This window comes from Apiospora kogelbergensis (assembly GCF_038363985.1).
Source record: "Apiospora kogelbergensis strain CBS 113332 chromosome Unknown utg000001l_segment0_segment0, whole genome shotgun sequence".
NCBI classification, from domain to species: domain Eukaryota; kingdom Fungi; phylum Ascomycota; class Sordariomycetes; order Amphisphaeriales; family Apiosporaceae; genus Apiospora; species Apiospora kogelbergensis.
This window is the reverse complement of record NW_027117418.1, coordinates 1,663,641-1,686,683: the sequence shown is the minus strand read 5'-3', so window position 1 is coordinate 1,686,683 and position 23,043 is coordinate 1,663,641. Positions and strand designations below refer to the sequence as shown.

Genomic DNA, 23,043 nt, shown 5'->3' with positions numbered 1-23,043 from the left:
CAAACAGTCGGTCTTCTTCTTTGCAGACGAAGAAAGGAAAAAAGGTACCCAACGAAGATTGTTGTGGGCGTTGCCGCAATAATGAAGCAAAAATCGCATACCAGTTAAAAACTCTGGTACCCATCTGACTCACTACCTGTATTGGTCGGGCGGAAGTGCGTAGCTTAGGTTTAGTTGTTTTTGCCAGCCCCACCCTGGTATCTAAACTCCGTTTATAGGAGGACACAGCAACGGTTATCCGTCTCGCGGGTTGCGCTCAAAGATACAGCAAGTTCAAGACAGCATGCTCCCTATGGACCCCTTTTTTATATTTGCTTATAGTTCACTGTCCCAAAATGGCGTACATCTTTCTACATGTACCGGCCTAACTGCCACGGATTCTATTTGTGGCATCAGGTTCTTCCCTTTACGGCCAGCGACATATCTCATGGTTCAATTCTTCAAGATGTTCTCCCCAATGTTTGAGCAGTTTAAGGCTTGCAGCGACCCATGAAACGAGGGTACAGGCATGTGGTTCGGACGGTGTGCTGGTTGGCGATCCAGGCAAGGAATCGCTCGAGACCCAGGCCGTAACCACCGTGAGGGAAGTACCGTACCTGGGAAATGTTAGATAGGGGAAAGACGAAATATTGACCAAGTATGGCGTCACTTACTTGCGCTGGTCAGTGTACCAGTAGTAGTCCTTGGAGTCAATGCCCTGCTTCTTGTACGCCTCCATCAGCTCATCGAAGCCCTCCATTCTCATACTGCCACCGACGATCTCGCCCACACCGGGCATCAGAACATCAACACTCTCGGTGACCCGCAGGTCAGCGGGGTCCTTCTTCATGTAGAAGGCCTTGATCTCGACGGGGAAGTGCGTCAGGAAGATGGGGCGGTTGATGGCGTCGGTCATCTTGCGCTCGGCGGCTTCGGCGATGTCGTCACCGAAAACGTGGGGGTTGCCGTCCTCGTTGGGGATGGGAGGGTCTTGCTTGTTGAGCCAGTCAATGGCGTCGGTGTACTTCATGCGCATGAAGGGGCGAGTAGGCTTCTGGAAGTTGGGGTTGAGCTCCTTGAGGTAGCCAGCAATCTGGGGGTTCTCGAACACAATGTCGATAACACGGCAGATGATCTCCTCCAGATGCTCGAGCAGGTCGGGGAACTGGATGAAGTCCAACTCAGCCTCGACGTGAGTGTACTCGGAAAGATGGCGACGGGTCAAACTCTTCTCGGCACGGAAAGACTTCTCGATACAGTACACATCTCCCAAGCTAGGAATGACGGTCTCAAGGTACAGCTGAGACGACTGGGTGAGATAGGACTGCTCGTCGTAATAGGGGAAACCGAAAAGGGTGGCACCACCCTCGACCTGGGTTTGGACCAGGGCAGGCGGGGAAACCTTGGTGATAGACATATCGTCGTAAACCTTTTGGAAAGCGCGCTCGACAGCGGCGCGGATCTTCATCAGCGACGAGGCGTTGTCGCCACGGAGCACCAAATGCCTCTGGTCCAACATCTGACCATCCCACTGGTTCTGCTGGGCAGACACCTTGTTGGTGATGGCGTCCTCATCCGAGGGCGAGGCACCAAGGACCTCGTAGAAATCCACGTGTAACTCACGGTTGTCCGGGGCCGACTGGCCCTCAGGGACCTTGCGCATCTCACCATACAGCGCCAGCGACGTTCCCTGTGCGAAGGTCAGGGCATCGTAGGTCTTGGTCAGGTCGCCCGCAACCAGAACGCACTGCAGATGACCGTACCCGTCTACCAGAGTGATGAAGGTGGCCTGCTTCTGGGCGCGCAGACGGTGAATGCGGCCCATGACCTTGACGCGGGTGCCCTTCTTGTCGCCCTCGCCAAGCTCAATGTCCTTGCGGTTGATCTTGATCTTCTGGGCCGGGGGCAGCGAGGCATCCTCCTTCAGCACAATCTTCTTGGCGTCCTCGAGGTTCTGCATGCGCTGCTTCTTCATCTTTTCCTCCTCGGCAGCGGCCTGTGCCTGCTTCTGCGCCTTCTTCTTGTGGGCGTCAAGGGCACCCTGGGCCTTCTTGACGGCGCTCTTGGCGGGGTCCTTCCATGCTAACCGCACCGAGGGGTCCTCCTCGGGGCCAACCGGCCCTGTTGTCGAGGCGCGGATCTGGTATTGCGGGGTGGGCTTCTCATAGTTCTGGATGTAGGCGAAGGGAAGCGACTTGTAGGGCTTGTGCTCGGAGCCGTTGGCGGTCTCGTCGTCAACGCCAACATCGGTATCAATGTAGCACTTCTCGTCGTTCTTGGTGCGCTCGGCGAGCTCCTGAATAGCTGCCATGATGGGTGGTGCGATCGATCGCTACGATGGGTTCGCTTGTTGCGCACGTGGGTATTGACCAGAAATTGCCCGTTCAAACACAAGATTGGGTGATATTGACGCACAGCGTATTTGCCAGCAGGGAGATGTGTAGATAATCTGTGGCGGGGTTTGGTGGGATGAATTCGATGGTTAGCGGGCCAATTTGGATGGTGGGGTTCGAGATTCTGATCCCAACCGAGCAAGCCCAGGCCTTTTTGATAGCGGGCGATTGGCCAGCATGACTCACTGCAGAGCTATCACTGTCCGCGAAAAGATACAGGACAAAGGCCGGCAACGGACTCAGCTCGGGCCCTCGCGGTCGTCTATCCATAGATAGATAAAGTATGTCTCATCCAACGCCCAAAACCGACAGATCCGGCCACGTCTGAGGCGGTGAAGAGTTTCAAGGAGTATCACCCTATTACCTCGCCGATTCGTTAATGCCTTCCTTATCAACCAAGAAGGTCAATGGTGGTGGCTTCGGTCGGGTCTTGGCCAGTCCAGATAGAAACCTCTAAGCTTGTATTGAATGCCATTGGATTTTCTGCATCTTAATGTAGATGACGTTTGGGAATCGACCCGCTTACCGAAAAGAACGTGTGAGAAAGATTACTACTGATTTCATCGTATCGGCATAGAAGTAGGTAGAAAAAGCAATACAACAATGGCGTGAGCGCTTGCTAAGCCGGGAGGACATATGATCATTAAGTAGACATGGCCAAGGGGAAGAAAGAGCCTTCATTATACAGAAACCTCGTACGGTTGGTTACCTACCCAGTGTAGATTTCTATGTAGCCCCTGAAGCTTGTCTCAATATAGCAGCACAAGATCAACACCAAACTTCCCCTTTATCTCTCTTTCACGGACCCTTACGGCACTCTCACAGCTCGTCCCGGGCCGACGCCTCCTGCGTCGTCTTCTCCTCCCCTAGACCTCCCTTCTTCTGCGACACCCCTTCTTGACCATGGAGCTCAGCACCTCGAACACGACCTGCGCAGCCGCGAGCGCCGTCTCCTCACCGGCGCCCTGGTACGCCGGCGAGACCTCGACGACGTCGGCGCCGACGAGGTTCAGGCCCTCGATGCCGCGCAGGACGCGGATGAGCTCGCGGGTGGTCCAGCCGCCGGGCTCGGGGGTGCCGGTGCCGGGGGCGAAGGCCGGGTCGAGCACGTCGATGTCGAGGGACAAGTAGACGGGGTCCTCGGTGCCGAGGGTGTCCATGATGCGATCAATAACACCGCGGGTGCCGAGGTCGTCCATGTCGTCGCTGACGATGCGGTGCCAGTTCTGCGCGTCGTCGTCGAGGTAGTCGTCGAGCCCCGACAGCCGTGTGCGCAGGCCCGCGTGCACGTTGGGCGCCGCGCTCGAGTTGGACACCAGGCCCTCCTGCCCCGCCAGCCAGAACATGGACCCGTGGTTGAAGCGCGCCTGCGTGCTCGGCCACGCCGACGGGTACTTGTCCGGGTGCCACGTGTCGAGGTGGGCGTCGAAGTGCAGAACGCGCAGGCCGGGGCCGTAGTACTCGCGCAGGGCGCGGAGCGCGGGCAGCGCCAGCGAGTGGTCGCCGCCGAGGGTGATCAGCTTGGGGCGGCTGAGATGTTGGGTCGAGACGGGGGCTCGGTTGCCGAGCTCGGCGAAGGCCTCGGTCATCTGAGTGAGGGCCAGGGCGTTGTCGAACGGGCTGACGGGGATGTCGCCGCAGTCCAGGATGGTGGCCCAGTTGGCGTACGGATTGATGTTGGCCCGCTGGTTGTAGCCTCTGAACGACGTCTGGCGGGACGAGGCCTGCCGGATGGCACGGGGGGCCGAAGCGAGCTCCTGTGGGTTGTGTTAGTCCGAGACTGGGGCCATTGCGAAGACATGCATCTACGGTGGGAGGAGGTTAAGCACTTACCTGGCCGGTAGCTTACAGCGGTGTCGAAAGGAGCTCCGATAATGGCGATATCATAGTGCGCACTCGGGGTGGTCAGGCATTTTGCGTGCTTCAAGTGAGCGAACGAGCCGATGCCCGTGTAGCCAAACTGAATAGGTCACAGTTAGCATCGACTCCAGCCAGCCCCAGACATTCTTGCCGGGGACGCGATAACGTCATTCATGAGGTCGTCGTGAGATTCTTTAACGGATCCCCCTATAAGACGGCTGCGAAAACCCCTCATCTCTTATCTATGAGTGGCGGGCGTGAAGACCGCTGTTGGGTGATAGAGCTCACCTCAGTACCCCATTTCCGCTCCAGCTCATCGAGTTCCGCTTGTGTCCATTCACGATCGCCATGCTTGTGGCCGCCGCATGCGAGAACGGACGCGGAATGGCAGCAGGCAAGCGCCAGGCTGAGCATTGAAGTGCCCCTCATGACGGCAACAATGGCGTTGTTTTTGTTCACTGCGTACGTGGTACAACTGGAAAGACCGAAGGACGAATTTCTAGAAGACACAACCACTAGAGAGGGGGCGGGAGTGAAGCAAGCAGCAGATTTATATGCAGTTGTATTCAATTGCTAGGGTCATTTTGGTACGACTATAGATATGTAGATAGATAGTGATTGGGGTATGGGATGTAGTGTTAGTCAAAAGCTATACTAGTCATGCCTCACGCGAGTCTTGGCAGCAGAAGAGGATTGATACCGAACCCGGCAGGTCCAGCCTGGGATATCGCATGCAAAACCTCCCGGTCTATGAATAATAGGGAATGTAATGCGAGCAGGTCAGATGACCAAAGTCCTGGTCTGGCTAGCTAAGTGCCCACGGGGTAGATAGCCAAGTAGGCATGTAGCTAGCCGGGTGGAGGAGAGCGAGCGAGTAAGCAAGTGTCAGGATTAGCTCACGGTATTATTCGCCAGCGAAAGACCGACAGCCGTCGTCGGGCTGCGGTCTCTGTGAGGAGTAAGTAGATGGCAGGGACGAGTTGACATGATGGAACCAGACAGACAGCATAGCATAGATAAGCTGGCCACCTCGGCTTGCCTGGCGTGCCATTGGCTGGGGTCCTGTTACCATGGTGGGCTCTCCGCCTCCCGTTCCGGAGCAGCTCCCACCACCATGTGGATTTCGTCCTCTTTTCTTCCCTTCTCTTCTGCCCTGCACATCGGCGTGTGGCCGACCAGACAGAAAGAGAGGGAGTCACTGATGGTGACCTACCAGCTAGCCACCTGCCCGAGTGACGTCGCATCACGTGCCGTCAGAGAGCATCAGCATTGCAGGAGGTCCCCGGTTCATGCCAATCAATGGCATTGTTGCTGTCGCCAATAATTGTATCGGCGAGTCCCGATTTTATTCAATAAATCCGACGTTTTCCCCATGCATTTTGGGATGGTCGGGTGTCAATGGTTCATGCCGGCTACACTAGCGCTTGGATCAGACCCAACCCGGCATCGGATTTGTCGTCGAGGGAATGAATGCATGTTACAGGAGCCTGTCAACGTAAAGCTTCGCTGCGAAAGGGTGGATGCTTTTGAAACCCAGACAAAGCTGGCGAGCGCCTGTTGTTCAGGAGACAACAAATAACCAGAGTGGCGGTATGTGAGGATCGCCTCCGTGAAGCCCGATGCTTGGTATACTTACACTAGGTCGGACAGGCTATACTATACTCATATATATTTGCTGAAATGTAACATCAGAAGAATGCCAACCCACCTAATAAACAACTGCCCGTCTTTAGTAGCTTCCATAGACCTGCGCTGTGAAACGTCATACATACATACTCGAATCTGTAAGCGAATGCCGCGTGAGCTCTGACGGGATTTTTATATTTAGAAAAAGACACTCAATTTCAGATGCACTCCGAATCGCCAAACTGTCCTATCGAAATTGCGCTTTGCATCTGTGGAATCTCCCGCTGCTCTACTCCTTAGGTACACGTTGTGCCGCTCGAAAATAGAAGGCCTGGTGAATCCGACTTCACTCTGCCTGATGGTGGTAGGAAGAGTAGACAGAGCATGGCTTCTACCCGATCAAAAGGAGTGCCCTCAGTCACTGTTCTTTCTTGCGAATCCTCCACCCTCGAGGCTGACTCTTCTTTTCCTTCTCCGGGGCGAGGAACCCATCGCTGCCCCTACCTGTAGAGGTTACCCGAAAAGGTATGCAATGGCTGCGCCCTAAGAAGCACCTATCTTCATTCGTAATGGTATCTCTGTTTTTCTCCGGCAGGTTTACTCCTGAAACCCCTCCACAAAAAAACCGCAGGTCTCCCTCCCAAGTCTAGATCGCTGTGATGGTGAAAAATCAAAAGTGGCTTGGAAGACGCCAAGGTAAACATGCCAGTGAAGTCAGTCTCTGCACCGTTTTTATTATCTTCTCGGCGCGAGATCAAATCGCATGCTCAAGAAACCATGCGACCCCTTTACAGGATCAAGCACTTATGCGATTTCTTCTTGGGTGCGGGCGGCTCTAAAGCTGCAACAATGGCCTGCGTCGTGTCAGCACGGCAGGAAAAAAACAACGCCAACTCGTCAGGGGTATGAGTCTTCTTACCTCATCAAATACGTCCTTAAGCTTGTATTGAGTCAATGCCGAGCATTCGACGTACTTGACCGCACCCAGCTCCTTTGCCATGCGTTCACCGTCTTCTTTCCGGACCGGCTGCATTTTTGTTTCGACAGCTTCTCCCGCACGCTTGGGTCATCTCTCAAATCGGTCTGGGTACCGACGATGAGGCAGGGTACGCCAGGGCAGTGGTGGTGAACCTCGGGGAACCACTTCTCTCGGACGTTTTCGAAGGAGGCTGGTGATGTGACGCTGAAGCAGACGAGGAAAACGTCGGTCTGGGGATACGAGAGGGGGTCTAAGCCGGTCGTAATCTTCTTGACCGGCGGTATCGAACAACCCAAGAGTGTACGGCTCGTCTCCGATCCTGGAAGCGCATGGTGTATTAGTCTCCTGTCCCTATGATGCAGCGCTGCATTCGCGTGGAGCGAGCCCGGCCGGAGCGAGCCACAATTGAACGGCGTGAGACTCACATAACAGTGACGGCATAGTTATCGAAGACTGTCGGGACGTATTCCGAAGGGAACTTGTTTGTCGTGTAGCTGATAAGCAGGCACGTTTTGCCAACGGCACCGTCACCGACAACAACACACCTAGGTAGAAGAGTTCAGGTTAGTGGGAGTGCAATTTTGGCAATGCGGCGGAGAGCCAAAGACATGGCGATAATGATGCCGAGTGCGACGGCGACGCGTCATGCATTTTCCGTGCGTGCGTGCAGCTGAGCGGCAACCGGCCGTCGCAGGATGCGATGGGCAGATGCGCATAGTCGCAAAGCGCGGCGTCGGCTCGAGTCTTGCGGTTTTTGGAAAGGATGCCCGCCCTTTAGGGGGAAGCGATCGAGGCGGATGGAGCAGAAAGAAGGGGCCAAGCCGTTGAGGTTGTGTGTAACTCACTTGATCGTAGCAACCACCATATTGACCAGCCAATGTGCTCCTGTACAGGAGCAGAAAAGGTATGCAGGAAGACCCTACTGGAAAAAAGTACGGATGATCGAACTCCTTATCGCGAGAGTTAACGGGGTGTCTCTGGGGAAGCGATAGTGGGAGCCGAGGAGCTTTTGGCTTGAAGAACGGGATGCAGTTGTTCCTGCGATGGCTGCTGCTTTGAGGCTGACGTTCTGGGCGCAGTTAATAAATGGGTCCTTCCTCTTCCCTTGCCAATGGCTGCGTGCTGCTTTTGCTATGGTTGGTGTTGTGGTGTGTTGGTGCTCGTGCTGGGAGCGCTGGGTGCTGGGTTGGCCCAAGTCGCTTTGCGGAGCAGAGAAACAATTCCTTCAAGAGGGGGCTCGGGGGCTCTTCTCGCGCCCGTTGTCTCAGACGGTGAAAAGGCTGGGGAGAGGTCGCGGGCGGTGATGCTCAAGAAAACAAAACGGCAGAAATGATTGTATGGGAAGCAGAAGAAGAGGACGGGGGTGGTGTTGGCAGTGGTGGAAGAAAAGGCCGCGCTCTCTCACTCTCTCACTCTCTCTATCTCACACTGGCAATAATGAAGCAGCACTGTGTCAAAGTTGGGAAATCAGAGGGGGTGCACGAGAAGGAAGGGGGAGAGGAGGATTGGACGGTGGTTTGACGGTGGTAGGCAATGTCACAATTAGGACGGGTGGTAAGCCAGTGCACACTTGTCAATCAGGCGGTTGCTGTTGGTGTTGTAATGCAACCAAGAGCTAAGAACCAAGAGAGAGGCGAGACCAGAGGGAAAGGGAGACAGACGGAGAGCAGTACATACGGAGAGGAGCACAGGTAAGTGGTAGCAGGTAAGTGGTAGGTGGTAGGTTAGGTGAGGTACAGCAGGCGAGGCATGTATCCAGGTATCTCCAATCCAATCAATCAATCAATCAATCAATCAATCAATCTAGTCAATTGGAAGTCCCGAGGGTACCTAGGCCTAGGCAGGACGGGACTGGATGCGCGAGTGGGTTAGTGGGTTAAAGTAGAGCTTAGTGAGTAGAGTAGTACCTAGGAGTTTGGTATGAGTGGGTGTGTGTATGTAGGCAGGCAGGCTGGGAGTCAACATGCATCAATCAACGCACTGCTGCACCTGCACACCTGCCTGCTCGCCTGCACGCCTGCACGCCTGCACCTCGGGGGGGACCAGCAAGACGAGACAGACAAGTCGATGGATGGATCAGTCAAATCAAATCTTGGATGGGTGTGCTTTAGTGGGACAGCAAACACATGAGAAGGTCAGCCAGAGCTCGCGGCTTGATTGATGTAGATTCAAGTGGCACCAGCAGTCGTGGCCAAGAGGGGTGGTGGGAAGCAAAAAATCAGGGGACCAACTTGAGATGAGAGGATGACGACAATTCCAGTCTCGAGACGCAACCAGACAAGGTTTTTGCGTCCTCCTGCAAGATGTTGGCTCAGCCTCGCTAGATTGACTTCTTTCCCGCCCACTCGGATCGGGAAAACAGATGCTCGAGATACCCAGCTTCAACTTCAGTCTGCGTAGTTCTTCCGTCGTCCGTCGTCTCCCATAACCACTACGCTGGCAAGATGTCGGTGAAGAGACCCAGCCACGTCTCGTATCTGGCTCCTGTTTAACACCAGCATACGCCTACATATCCACTGTGACCTCGGCCTGGTGTGCAAATGTGTATTTATATCCTGTGCTTCGTCGTATATTTTCCGTGTACAAATAGGGTCCCGATCCGGATGGATGGTGGTTCCAAGATCGCGTTAACCTACCGGCACATGCCGCCCGAGAAAACGCGTCAAGACCACTTACACAATTCTCTACTTCGAATACTACTACAGCTTACCCCCCTCTCTGCCTTTCCCTCTTTCATCGGGAATATGCGCGTAGGCTCGGGAAATATTGTTGAGCTGCAATATTAATAGCAGGAATCATGAGATCATGCAGGCATGCAGGCATGCATAGCAAATGCTTTCCATTACGTGCCTATACCACGGCAAAACTGCAGGCTAGGGGTGGTTTGCAGCCACCGTAGTAAACCCCTGTGGCAAGTCTAGCAGTGTGTTCGATAAGGTATGGCCAGACAGACGACAGACAGCACATGCCCGAAGCGTAAAATTGTTGGAAAAGGAAAGTTCGGCATGGTTGGAGGCGTTCCCAACCTGTTTGGAAGGGGCCCAGGTCTGCCTCTCTGTACGCCTGGAAAGGAGTCGAGAAAAATTAAAATAACGAAAAACGAAGCGCGGACGTCTAACGTCTGGGTTGCTGTTGCATGTGGCTCACCCCGGTCCCGACCTTGACATTCTCTCAACTTCTCAATTCCTCTCACTGGACAAGGTTTCTTTCTCAACACCACTGCTGCCACCGAAGGAATTCCTTCCCTAGACCGAGGTAGGCAGATAGAGGGCCATTGCAGGGTTCACTATCCCGCGGATGCCAGCCGTTCACCTAACCAACATGGTCATTAATTATTCCCCTAAACCTGTTGATCTCCATTCGGAAATATACCATCGATAGAAAGATACTAGCGGGATGGACTCGAAATGAAACACAAAGGCTACATTTGAACCCATGTCACTGCCCATGTGGTTTTTGGAAATAAGGAAGGATTGAGGCAGAGCAATGCTCATCCGAGGGTCTGCGCTCCTGGACAATCAATGTACATCTTCTCTCAGTCATCCATCCATACATACTGAAGTCTCTCCGCCTCTGAGTCTCGCCCGTCACTCTCAAATCAATCGTTAGTATGTACTGTACGGGGCTGAGTCAAGCGATTGGTTGGCGGGTGATCAGCACCGGTTCGTTCGCTGTGCTTTTTCTCTCTCTAGCCTTTGCAAAGCTAAAATAAATATAGCTGGCCAACAGCATAACTCAGAAGGCTGGCCAGCCAAACACGCCAACACGACGTTACCTGGTTGTTCGGGTTTTTAGAATTCGTCGGGCATAGCCTCGTCACATTTCCAGATAACTGATTGATTCACGGGATTGGATGAGCTGTTCTGCTCCATTCCGTCACGCCCGACCCCGTCGGGTTTGCAGGTTGGTTTAGCAGGTTGGGTTGCGCATGTTCAGACCTTCGGTCCTTGCAGGTTGTGTTGCAATTGGTACATGGTATCAGACGACGGATGTCATTACCGAAAACAAGGGTCGTTCCTATCACCACTGTGCTGCAAACTGCAGGAGGGAGCTGGCTAGCCTTTACAGCACAACCATTTGGCGTCCACATCAGACGACTAGTGAGTACAGGCGTTTCTTCATCCAAAGTTAGACTTTTGGGATGCTGCCCGGGACCGCCAGCACGCTCATGCATGATTCATGGCTTCTTCTTGCATCATCGCTACTGATTGCTCATAGCTGAGATCAACCCGATGAGGTGGTAATGAGCAACCAGTAGGTAGTAGGTAGGTAGCCTACAGTAGCACTAGACGTTGACCTAGGGACTCTGCTGCCAGGGGTAGGGGTATCAACACACGCGGTGGAGGTTTGCCGGTGTAGAAGGTTGTGCAGGTTCCCGACTAGAAGCCTTCGATATTGCCTGACACATGCTGGACAACTCAGACTATCTGCAAGGCAACACCAAAGCGTTGGTCCAACTGGATGAGGGGGAGGCGGCGATGTCATTTGTGCTACGAAAGCAGCATTCCGTTGCACGCTCTTGGACGAATTACGTAGCACGCCAGGTCTTGCCCTGCTGCACCTCTCAGGAGTCAAGTCCAGTCAAGCCGGGGGTACGGGCAGACTCACTCGATAGAGCCCAACCCATCCCGTCGTTGCCACTCTACGTGATCGGGGATGTAAGGGGACGCTGTAGAAAAACGGACGAGAGTGACGTTGACAACCCTCTTAATCCCTACCTCCCACGCCTTGGGATCGTCTTCGGGATCTCGTCAGTCAATCCAGCGTGGTTTTCTACAGGCTCCTGAAACCAATCCCCCCCCAGAACAAACAAGCCGAGTGTACAGCACCTGCGCACCTCGGTTCAGTGGCTGATCTGTGCCCCCCTATCATTTTGTTTCCCTTGCATCGTTCCTGAATGGCGTCAAATGAAATTCGTCACACAGCGTGCAGGGAAAAAGACTTGCTAGCCGGGTATGATCAGATTAGTCTGATTAAAACAAAAGCGAAAATAGTGTAGTATTCACTACCCAACTCGCATCATTGACAAAGGTGACTGCGCGAGGAGCATGACAGCATCAAATGTGGCTGCAATGTTCCTGAACAATGTAAGCCACACGTTGCATATTGTGGCTCTCCAATTTACGAGGGTGGAGTGCACATCAAGTCAGCCAGCTTCTGGTTCTGGGGTACAATCGAATGACAAGTCATCGCCATTGCAAACATTCACGTGACAACTGCGTATCGAACCAACGTCTTCTCCTTCTCTGCCAGAAGAAGAACTTGTGTAACAAACACACAAACGACATACATACAACATGGAAGAAAGGGACGTAGACCACCTCCTGGAACAGTACCTCCACCTCCTCCATGAGTACACCCGCCTGCGCGCCGAGTTGAACAAGCTGCAGGCCGGCATCTACCAGAACCTCGCCCGGGCCAACTTCGCAGCCGAGCGAGGGCTGCGCTACGGCCAGGATCAGTACGATGACCGCATGCGAGCGTCCCGGCGCGTCGTCGTCGCCCCGCTCCCCCTCCTTGTCCGTCTGCCCTACCTTCGAGGTGGTCAAGGTGGATGCAGATGTAGATGCAGGTACAGAAACTGCGGCGGTTGTTTCGAAAAGCGAGGCTGGCACCAGACTCGTGCAGGATACCAACAGGGAGCAGAAGGAGGAAGAGGAGGACGAAGTGAAGGAAGACGAAACAGAGCCAATTGCTTCTTCGGCAAAGGAAATGAAGGAGCCAAAGTCGGAACCAACGACGATGAAGAAGAACAAAGACCCCCTACGTTGGTTCGGCCTCATCACGCCCATGCCATTGCGACAGGCACAAGCGCAGAGCGTCCAGGCAGTTGAGGACATCGTCCCCAAATTGGTCAGCATCAATGCCGAGATGACCCAGGTAGAAATTGAAGTTCGAAGGGCACGTAAGAAGCGGGCCAAGGCCGAGGCCGCGGCAAAGAAATCAGAGGACGCGACAGGCAAGGGGGAGGTTGCAGCTTGATATGAAATGAACCGTGGGCTCTTTGTACAATTATAATGCCTGATGGCATTGATAACGCCGTCAAACCCCATCACTATTACTGTTGGCTTTTACTGATAAATCGTGGGATTAGCAGGGACTTACGTGAGAAATCCCAATGCATAGTGAGAACCGATGTATTTATGTGTACATGTGCGTATTAGAAATTTGTATTCTGTGCTGTTCCTATATAACACAACTCCAATTGCAAGCCAATGATTATCGGCCTAGATTAGGTACAGGAGATGCACGCGATGATTCTCTGGCGAATGAAACCTACCCGCAAACATATGAACACCATTTAGAAATACAAGGGGTATCGAGCTATAAATATGTCAAGTTTTCACGCGTATGCAGCCCAGCCTGTATCAAGAATCAGTATGAGAGCCTAGAGATATTCTGCAAGCAGGGCGAAGGGAACTTACCAGAATACAGCACCGCCAGATTCCTTTCGTCGGTTGCTTGATTGATCAAATCATTTACGGTAGCCGATACACTCAAAGTCTTGCTCAGCTTCTTCCTAACCACTTCGAGGGCGCGGTCCGCTTCACTGGGCTCGTTCACCATACCCCTCTTCCTTCGAGCGTCAATCTCGGCATCGGCCGGCCCTTCTTCTCCTTCGTCGGTCCTCGGGTTTTGAAGCTTGGCCATCCGGACTGGGCTGATCGACCATGAGTACAACGGATCGTAACGCAACACATCCAGGATTGTCATGATCGTGTATGTTTCTTCCCGTAGGGCGTCCAGGGTAAATTCACAACAGCGGCGGAATGTGCCTTCGGTCTTGGTTATGCCCATACCGTCGACGATGTCACGTGTGAGTCTGAATGGGACAAGCTCTGGGACTGGCAATATCCGGCCCATCTCAAAGGCGACACCAAGATCGATGTGGACTACCTCTCCGGACACCGAGTCCAGCAAGATATTGTGTCCATGACGGTCGCCAAGACCCAGCACGTGCCCGAGAATCGATATGGCTGCCGTTGTACGCGTGTATGCAGTGCGTTTGGCATACCATTCATCCGGATCAGAGAAATTCTCCATGAAGAAGTATCGCATGACAGGCTGAAAGCGGTCTGTCACCTTCTTGTAGGTGGCCACTCTTGTCTCCACTGATTTGTTTTGAACCTGCGATATCTCTTTTCGGCATTGCGAACCTTTGTAGTCCTTCGGGTGGTAGCGCTCGTGCGCTGGCATTAGATACTCATGGAATGGGATTGTGTTTGGGACGAATTCGATCAGGCCGGATGATGCGGTGAGAGGTAGCACCTTATATGTCCTGATTCCTAGGTTTCGTTGCTGCGTGGACCTATGCAGCTTAAGTACCGAGGAAGCAGCGGCAAACACCTGTTCCATGATGGCATCTTGGCGGAGGTCATCCGAACCACCCTTGACCAATTGCTTGAACCGCTCCCCATTACTGCCGACAAGAGTGATAATCTTTGGGGCACTCACTCCCGATGCAATGCTCATAGAATCTTCCAGTTTGGTAACATGGGGGATCCGTGAGTAGTCTTTGTTTGCAGACAGCTCTATCTGCATCGTAGGCGGCGGGATTTGGTACTTTGCAAGATCCTGGAGAAGCCGCAGTCCTGCACCGGAGTCTTTGATCGCAATCTTCTGCCCTGCCTTATAGCGCGAAGGATCACGTTCAGTGGCCAGCATATGGTACGACTTGCTGGTCTTGTCGATCGAGGTCCAGATAGTCGACACGCTCTGTGTTTGACTGAGCTTCTTCCCCACCCTCTCTGTGGCTCTTTGGCGCGAAACAGCCGTACCGTCTTTAGCATTTGTCCGAGATCTCATGCCAGACCAGATCTGGTACATTCCGTGATAAGGATGGTCAACGCAGATGCGATACACAAGGTCTATGAGCAATCTCTGAAACTGGTGGCTCTGGTCGACCAGACGGGAAGTGAGCTGATTCATCAGAGCGGCGAACTTTCGCGTTGGCACCTTGTCGATATAGCGTTTGACTGCTTCGTTCGTCATATCCTCCTCGGAACGTTCCACCCACAGGGCCGTAAACCGCAGAGCATCATTGTTATGCTCGTCCGAGGCAGTCAATGAAAGAAGATAATTCTCCAAACTCAAGCGAACGAATTCACTTCTACTTTGCTCAACTCGACGAAGCTCTTGATCGTCAAGATCCAGCCACTGCTTCGCTTTTGTCAAGTGAACCTGGTAGCGATTTCTCACCTGAGATTCCTTGGCACTGGCGACGAGACCTTTCAATTGCACAACCTCCTCGTCTTTGCCCTTTCGAAGATGTTGCAAGCGAGCAAGGTCCTCAAGACCGTCTGGGTTCTGAAGTTGCTCGTCACAGAACATGGCGAATTGGTGATACACCTTTCCAGCTTCCTGACCATCGGTTCGGCCTCGAAGTTCTTTCAGGGCAGGTTGGAGATAGTTCCTCCGGATGTTGTCTGGTTTCTCCAGCTTGGCCACCGATACTTGATGGCCGATCTTTGCCAAAAGGTCACTCCTTTGGACAAGAACTGTCTGCTTTTTTAGATCTGAGGTGGCCTCAATGCTTTGAAGCATGCGAATTGAGGAAACCATTTCTTGATGATCCCACAAAGCACTTGCGGCTTCTGATTTTGCAGCTGCATCAATGACAAGGCCAAGTTCAGAACTTGGTGATACGAGGCCATTAAGCATGGTCGCGATATTAAGCGATTCCTGGGTTGCTTGATGAAAACGATAGACGTTGGATGATAGTAACATGGACTTGACCTCTGCTAACCTCGTCTCAGGCTTGTTGAACGTTCCAACAGACCGAATAGGCAGGGTATGGCCAAGCATGCTCAATGTAGTTTCTCTGCAGGACAAGATCTGCATAACATCGGTGTATCTATCCCGGTTAGTACAGCTGCTGGTATGTGTTATGATGATTAACTAACCTTCCACTCTTCATCCATTGCGATCGAGCCTCGAACGAAGCTAGAATGTCATCAAGTTCCGCCACATCAGCCACGTGAAGCACATCATCCAGCTCAGTCAAAGCAGCTAGAATAGCTACGTTATGACGAACGGTGGCTTTGCTGATATCGTGACTGACAGCATTGCGCATAACCGATCTCAGTCCACCGTAAATGGATTGTCGGACGGTTTTCATATCAGCTGCCTGATGACTGCCTTGGTAAGCTTTATACAGTATCGCCGCTGGGTTGTCTGTGAGGGGTGGTGCCGGAATGTTCCATATTTCAAGTCTTCTCGCGTTATTGAATGTATTTTCGACGGAAATGGAATCGGGATGGGAATCCTGTTGACTCTGCAAAAGGGAGTGGGATAGACCCGCAAGACCGAGGTTACTCAAAGTGCTGACGAGGAACCTTCCATCTGAGCTAGCTGTTGGGTCTTTCTCACGAATATGGCTGTCAAGTTGTGCTCCGCGAAAAGCAAGGCTTTTGCTACCGTTCTTTTCGTAATCTAGCCGGGCTAACACATTATCAAGGCTCGCACTGGTGGGGAGTCCATAGTATGCATCGGGGTCATCTATATTCTCAAAAATATCCAGCAGTACGTCCGTGGAGTCCTGGGTCCGGACGGCAGAGGACCGTCGAGACTGCCGAGAACCCTCGTTTGCAGATGACTCAACAAATAGAAGAGCGGCTTTATGCATGCCGCAACGCGCAGCAGCTGAAGCAACATCTGAGAGATCAATGTCCAACCACTGGGAGCGGTCAGCTATCGAAGTCTCGCCAGGATACCTCTGAGTTTTTAGGAAGAGGAGCGTGTTGATGATAAGACTTAGATTATCCTTGACTTTGGAAGATGTCATCTTGAGCCATTCCTTTAAAGCTGCGGAAAAGGCCTTCTTTGCAGATTGTCGCTGGCCATGCTCCGCGAGGAGCACTAGATGGATGATGTAGGGGAAAGCTGCCTCCGCAAAATCCAGGACTTGTTCCAAAACCTGAGGCATGGCATCTAAGATGATGCTCCCAGGGATTGTCTGGATGAGATGAATCGTCACATATCGTGCCCATGCAGGGTCCTCGAGCGCCTCGGGTGAGAACACGACGCTGTCTGGGCGAGCCTCTACCGGACTATTATCAGAAGGGGGAGTTCGGTATGGAAGCCAATCTGAAGCTGCCATGAGTTCTTGCGACAGGACCCGTGAGCACGCCTCCAATAAGTCATTATCTTCCTGAGCGGCAGCCTCTGACACGATAGTCCGTAGGGAGGATTCAACAACACCAGCAGTAAAGCAGTGTATATCCCCAGTAAGTGACTGCATCAGATTTAGCAGACCCTGTTCAGAACTATCCCCACAAGATGATCTCTGGAGGTAGTCTGTCAAGTTGGATTCACGCAGGAGGGTCAAGTCGATGTCCCCGGAAGCCAAAAAGCTTCTGCCAATAACGCGCGCCGCCCATACCAGATAGTTGTCGCCTATCGCTTGTACCTGGGAGGAACTCTTCCAGACGGCAGTTGAGATGGCGATTGCATCTTCGTCTGAATTCACTGCATCGCCTCTGAATGAGTCAGGAAGATGGAAGTCCTTGCATAATATGCCTAGAGCAATCTTTCGCGACGTTTCGCCAAGCAGTGGGCTTCTGTTTCCGTCGTCGCGTAGGATCTCGAGTAGGAGGTTGCTCTCATGAGTGCCTCGTTCGGCGTTGCCCGAGGATCTGACATGAGAAGCCGCATATGTAATGGCTTTGAAAGCATCAACCTGCTGTCTACGTTCAAGTAGTGGAGATCGATATTGCTCCAAGTACTTTGTGAACCATGAATGGAACTTCTGGGCCTTACTCATTGTCGCCTTGAACTGACTTTCTTGAGTGGTACTTGCTTGGCTAGACTCCAGAAACACCCTGAGAGATGCCAAGGTTGACAAGGCGTAGCCGGCAAGAAACGATGGTGACTCGGTCAACGCCAGTGATCCATGCCTGAGTAGATATTCTGTCATGCCAAGGGAATCATCGGCGCATTCAGGATCGACCAGAAAGGGTCGCAATGTCTGCAGCAGCATCTGCAAGGGATATGGGTCCCACGCATGCGTGCCAGCGAGGCATATTAACACGCGCACTCTTCTAATGACAGAACAAGTGTGCAAGGGGCCGAGCGCTGGATGTATCAAGTTGAACAAAGTTCTTGCAACGGAGACGACAAGTGCAGGTGTCCACAGCGTTGCTAATTCGTACTCTGTGCGACTACAGAGAAGCGCCAGCTCTCTGCCCAAGTGCTTGGCCCTACATGTGGGCTGTTGATTAGGGGCTAGTTCAACATCCGAATGACACAAGCTTTTGATCTCGACCATTGCTTCGGCGGCGTAGACAAGACTTTCATCCTTCGACCAAGAATGTTCCACCGGGCCTTCCTGATCTATGAGGAGGAAGAACTGGGCGATGATTTCTGCAAAATTGATGTAAACATTCTCAAGATATGACTCTTTTCCCATTAGCTTTCGAATGCGAGCTTCCGCCTTCTGGGAATTCTCCGGCTGCCGCGTGCCAAAATCGAAGGAGATGCCGAAGGCTAGAACCTTGGAGAATGAATTTTGTACCAACTGCACAGTGCCTAGGCCAAGATGCCTGGCAAGGGCTTCTAGCTCTTGGCCATGGCCACGCATCATCATTATGGCCGCTGCTTCTGACTGGCCATGCTTAAGAAGTTCCTCGAGGCTTGTGTAGCCGAAAATTTCCGAAGGGATATTTTCAATCGAATCCGCGCTGAGCCAGGTATAAAGCAGCTGTGGGGCGAAGAGTTTGAAGAGACTCCGAGAGCTCTCGAGCTGGAGTGAGGTGGCAATCCTTCGAAGACAGTAGCTGGCATGCTTTGCGGATTCGTGAATTTGACCTGCTGTTTCGAAGATGTGATAGACGCAACGACGAAGCAACGTAGGCCAACTCTGAGCCAGCTCCGCCAGTACATAGAGTCTGAAAGCGATACCTTCCAGGAATTCGGGTTCCGTGGGCAGGTTATCCAGTATAGAATCGGCAAAGACATCGTCGTGCGCTTTGAGGACGAAGCGGCCGAATATAACAGGAAGTCTTTTTCCGATGTAGAATTTGACCGGCACTGAGCCCAGCTCAAGGATACTAAGGACGGACTGGATCGTGTTTGGAACCCCCAATGCCTCTGGATACTTCTCATCTATCATAGTCAAGCTCAATAAGAGTCGTGCAAGAACTGCTTGAATCCTGTCTGACAGAAGATTGTTAGGCAGAGCGTTCTTGACAAAGAACCGGTAGAAGTCGCCGACTTCCTCGCAAATACCACTTCGCTTGTCAGTCCAGCTCGGCATGAGTCCTTCAATGACATCTAGTACTAGCGCGAGGGCTGTCTCGCAGCTGGAGTATGTGCTGCTTGACATAATAGCCCCGAATCGCTCGATAATCCGTGTCTGGTCATCCGGACTAATCACAACCTCTCCAGTGAGTAACTCGCGGCCAAGTTGCTTGCTCAGCAAGAGTTCTTCGTCTGACAACTCCAGAAAGCTTTCAAGGAATAACTGAGGAGCGAGCCCGACCTGTCCAGGATCATCTCGGAGGACTTTTAGGAGGTACAGCCTCTGTTTTGTGTCCACATGGAAGGAGTTCGCATCCATCATGATCGTTTCCCGTCGCGAGATTTCTCGAACCTTTGACATGGTAGTTGAATGACTCTCTTGAGAACCAAACTCATCGTCTAAGTCCATCCCATCCTCTCCATGCCCGCTCATCTGGCTCTCAAATTGCTGATATTCGTCCGAGAGTTTGGACAGGAAGTTGAGAACTTGAGGTGATTCCTTCGCGAAGCTACTGAAGTCGCGTTCTCGACAACTGGGAATATAAGGCCGTATGATCCTCAATACTCTCTCATACAAAAATCGATTATCGGTAGAAAGAGAGATAGCACTCAAGGCATTCTTTAATAGCTCAAATAATGATGCTTCAAGATTCTGCGTCTGTTGTACGTGGGCCTCTGTCAGGAGAGGAAGACAGAAGAAACTGGCAGTCACGAAACCCAGGACACTATCCATCTTTTCGGGAGAGATGTGTGATGAGCCGTCGTTTCGCACATTCCATGTAGCACATAGGGCTACTAGCTCTTGGAATCTAGGGTAGAGCAGTTCCGCAATGAGTTTCCTGACGGCATATGTGTCGGACGTCTCGGCCGCCCGGGAAGTCGGTGCTGTTTCGAAATGTTGCAGCTTTTGCGACTCAAAGCCACTTTGTTCATCATCTGGCAATAGGAGGAGGTACCGAACAACGTCTCTTCGCTCCAGTAGCAGGCCCCAAGCCTCACCAAGCGGCCCAACGATAGCCTGAGGTAAACCAGTAAGAGTCATTTGAGAAACTCCGCAAGCGGCTCGAAGCAAATCAATAACATCAATCGGTTCTACGAGTGCGGAATAGAACGAAATGAAGATTGTATCGGCTATGTAAAATTAGTTATTGGAATATCACACTATCGTCTTGCAGGGGCAGCTCACCTGGGTCCCATCTGAGAAAGAGCCACCGCACTACGTGGCTGCATGTTGTGAAGCTGGCGCTCGGCAGATGGTGATTTCTGAGTTTTAGTAGTTTCGTCATCAAAGCAACAGATGAATCTACCAAGATGGCAGGACCACTGACGTCAGCTGCTGTTATTATATTGTGAACATCATCTGAAACGTCATGGAACTGTATCAGTTCCTGAGATACTATCATGTGAAGCAAGAGGCAAGCAGCGCGGCACGTCCCTTGGATACTGAGGTTACGAGAGGCGATGAACCAAAGTTGCTTCCACGACGCGACCAAAGACTTTGTTTGGGCGTGTCCAGTTCGAGCAAGACTGTTACACGTTAGATAATCCCCATTAACTTTGCCAATATATGCAGACTTACCTCGCAGTGGCAATCATGGCCCAGACTGAGATATTTGCGTTTTTATGAGCTGTCAAATTGGCCAATAACAATAGGGTTTCGATCGTGAAAGCTTCTGTAATCCGAACATCTGCGACGAAAAAAGGAATAACCTGCAAGGCAGCGAGCTGCACATTGAGGTCAGGGGATAACAGCCGTTGCCTAAGTCGACTGTAACCTGAAGCCATACGGCGCTTTTTTCGCGGCCGGTCCTGTTCGTCATCATCTCGAGGTTGTGCCAGCTGTGACGCTCTCCACAATGTGGCTTCCATGAGTGATAGGGTATGTACGACAGCCCATCGTCTTTCCGCCTCGACATTATGGGGACGGATACCAAACACATGGGTGACCAAGGATTTCTGATGTCGAGGGACTGCTGAATAGGACAAATCATCCTGCTGTAGCCGACTGCGGCTATCTCTGCGGGCGTATGCCGACCAGAGCAAGTCACACAAGTCTTCAACGCTGGCGACAATTGTAGGATCATTCTTCTGGACCAAACCTTCCAGCTGCATATGCATAGTATACAGCGCCTTAAGCATCTCGACTTGTAGGTTATTGAGAAGAGCATCATCCTTGGATGCAATCTTGGCTTGCCACCAGTGACCGATGAGGGGGACCAACTCAACCACCATAGACTCTGCTTGTTCGACGTCGTCCGTTTGGGCATAATTCAGAGCCACGTTGATGATAGAGAAGGCAACTTGAAGGCTCGTAGCTACACCAGATGACGGCAGCTTGAGTACTTGAATACCGACCGACGATATGTCTTTGACCCGCTTCTGCAGCGGTGCATTGGCTGCTGATATCAAAGACAAGAGGCAATTCAGGAGGTCGTGAAGCCGGCTTTTCTCCAGGTGATTACCGCTCCGTTGAGTGGACGATCCTGCCGTGGACCGTGGAGTCGAAAAGGTCATGGAGAAGGTTTGGGCGGTGGGTGCTGGTGACGACCGGTAGGGGTCAGAATCCGTGTCTCCAGCATCTATGTAACGTGCGATGGTCTGCAAGCTGAAGTCGACGCAGTCGTACCAGCCTTCGGCGTCATACGTCGCAAGAAGTTCCACACTTGTCGGATGGCTCAGCAGAGCCATGAGAGCCTTGATATACCCTTGTAAAAGCGGTTCTACCAGTTCTGCATCAGGACCTGGGAGGGTCTGAGTGATGTGATCAATGATTGCTACTAGAGTTTTCCTCTTAAGCCTGGAAGCTCCAGCCTCGATGACAACTCGTAGGGCTTCTGCACATTTTGCCAGTTTTGCCGGGGCAGTTCCTCGAGCGGTCTTTTTAGACGAATAAAAAGCCTGTTTCTCGGAAAGGGCACAGCGAAAAAGAGTATCAAGTATCTGGTGATAGTGTTTGTCGTTAAGAGCAGACCTACTTAAGTTAGTATAGTTCGATGTTTCGTGGACTCTTTGGACCTACAAGTCGGCTGCTTTTGTTTTCTTGCTGAAGAAGAATATGAGATCTATATCACCAACAATGAGTGATGCGTCGCTCTGAAGCATCTTGTTTTCCCGGTACTAACTCACCATCTAGGGCTGCTTGACGATCTTTGAGATTTCCATTATCGATTGTTTCTGGGTCACATGGCGTTAGCATATATGGCCAGTCTCATCTAAGAAAAAAGGAGTAACTCACGTCGCACATCTTCTATGCTCTCTCCCCTGACCCTCGTGGATGGGGCCATAGTGACGTGCTCCAAAAGAATAGAATGAGAATGAGACCAATTACTTCGGAATGCCGTGCTTTACATCATTGATATCTGGTCATGGGATGTTCTTTTCGGTGCAGATATAGGTAGGAAGAGTATGGTAGTATCAAAGAAGGCTATGCGCATGCGATTTACTTGAGCCTCCAGTAAGTCGTTCGATGGATGGTTGTTGGTTGGCAACCAAGATGAGTGATCCTGTAAGGCTAGGATGATACCTCCAGTAAACAAATAAAGCTCCAGCTTTAGGTAGGAAGATACGGTCAGGATTTGATTCAACCTGAGGCTTGGATTATCAACTCGTCAAATTGATTCTTTGGCCTGGAATACAGGAAAAAGACTTGCTATTAGCAGGTGCATCTCATATCCCGACTGCATCAAACTGCCAGGCAGGCGAACCTTCCATAAATCTGCGGATTACTTCCTACTTTAATAGGTCCAAGTACCTAACTCGACCTGAGTTTCAGCCCTCTTCCAGGAGCAATTGCCGTTGCATCACTGGGAAAGCGCGGCCGGCAGAACCCTCACCACCTTCCTGATCGAGTGGGGTCTTGGGGTCTTTGTTGACTTTCGGGCGGAAAGAGCTGAGCTACGCTAGGACGCTAAGACGCTAGACAGCTTGACCCCTGTCAAAATTTTATTTGGCCAATCATCGCCTGGCGCA

The 23,043-nt window shown here is 52.1% G+C and overlaps 5 protein-coding genes across 5 annotated transcripts; 1 reads left to right on the top strand and 4 right to left on the bottom strand.

Moving 5' to 3' along the window:
- Positions 1 to 649: 649 nt before the first annotated feature.
- PG998_000547 (Asparagine--tRNA ligase- cytoplasmic) lies at positions 650 to 2,290 on the bottom strand (the record flags this gene model as incomplete). Its single annotated transcript, XM_066867365.1, has 1 exon — positions 650 to 2,290. The coding sequence occupies one exon, from the start codon at positions 2,288 to 2,290 to the stop codon at positions 650 to 652; it is 1,641 nt and encodes a 546-aa protein (XP_066735780.1).
- Positions 2,291 to 3,238: 948 nt separating this feature from the next.
- On the bottom strand, positions 3,239 to 4,661 carry PG998_000546 (agmatinase; the record flags this gene model as incomplete). Its single annotated transcript, XM_066867364.1, has 3 exons — positions 3,239 to 4,129; positions 4,222 to 4,332; positions 4,521 to 4,661. The coding sequence occupies 3 exons, from the start codon at positions 4,659 to 4,661 to the stop codon at positions 3,239 to 3,241; spliced, it is 1,143 nt and encodes a 380-aa protein (XP_066735779.1).
- A 1,979-nt stretch (positions 4,662 to 6,640) lies between these two features.
- Positions 6,641 to 7,702, bottom strand: PG998_000545 (Cell division control protein 42-like protein; the record flags this gene model as incomplete). The annotated part of the gene is given in 6 exon segments (XM_066867363.1): positions 6,641 to 6,712; positions 6,778 to 6,885; positions 6,918 to 7,067; positions 7,078 to 7,156; positions 7,263 to 7,382; positions 7,683 to 7,702. 6 exon segments carry the CDS (start codon positions 7,700 to 7,702, stop codon positions 6,647 to 6,649), a joined length of 543 nt encoding a protein of 180 aa, XP_066735778.1. The 3' UTR covers positions 6,641 to 6,646.
- Positions 7,703 to 12,134: 4,432 nt separating this feature from the next.
- On the top strand, positions 12,135 to 12,819 carry PG998_000544 (uncharacterized protein; the record flags this gene model as incomplete). The annotated part of the gene is made up of 2 exons (XM_066867362.1): positions 12,135 to 12,356; positions 12,466 to 12,819. The coding sequence occupies 2 exons, from the start codon at positions 12,135 to 12,137 to the stop codon at positions 12,817 to 12,819; spliced, it is 576 nt and encodes a 191-aa protein (XP_066735777.1).
- A 361-nt stretch (positions 12,820 to 13,180) lies between these two features.
- Positions 13,181 to 22,176, bottom strand: PG998_000543 (Serine/threonine-protein kinase; the record flags this gene model as incomplete). Its single annotated transcript, XM_066867361.1, has 6 exons — positions 13,181 to 13,200; positions 13,263 to 15,691; positions 15,741 to 20,205; positions 20,261 to 20,601; positions 20,654 to 22,045; positions 22,094 to 22,176. 6 exons carry the CDS (start codon positions 22,174 to 22,176, stop codon positions 13,181 to 13,183), a joined length of 8,730 nt encoding a protein of 2,909 aa, XP_066735776.1.
- Between the last annotated feature and the right edge of the window lie 867 nt (positions 22,177 to 23,043).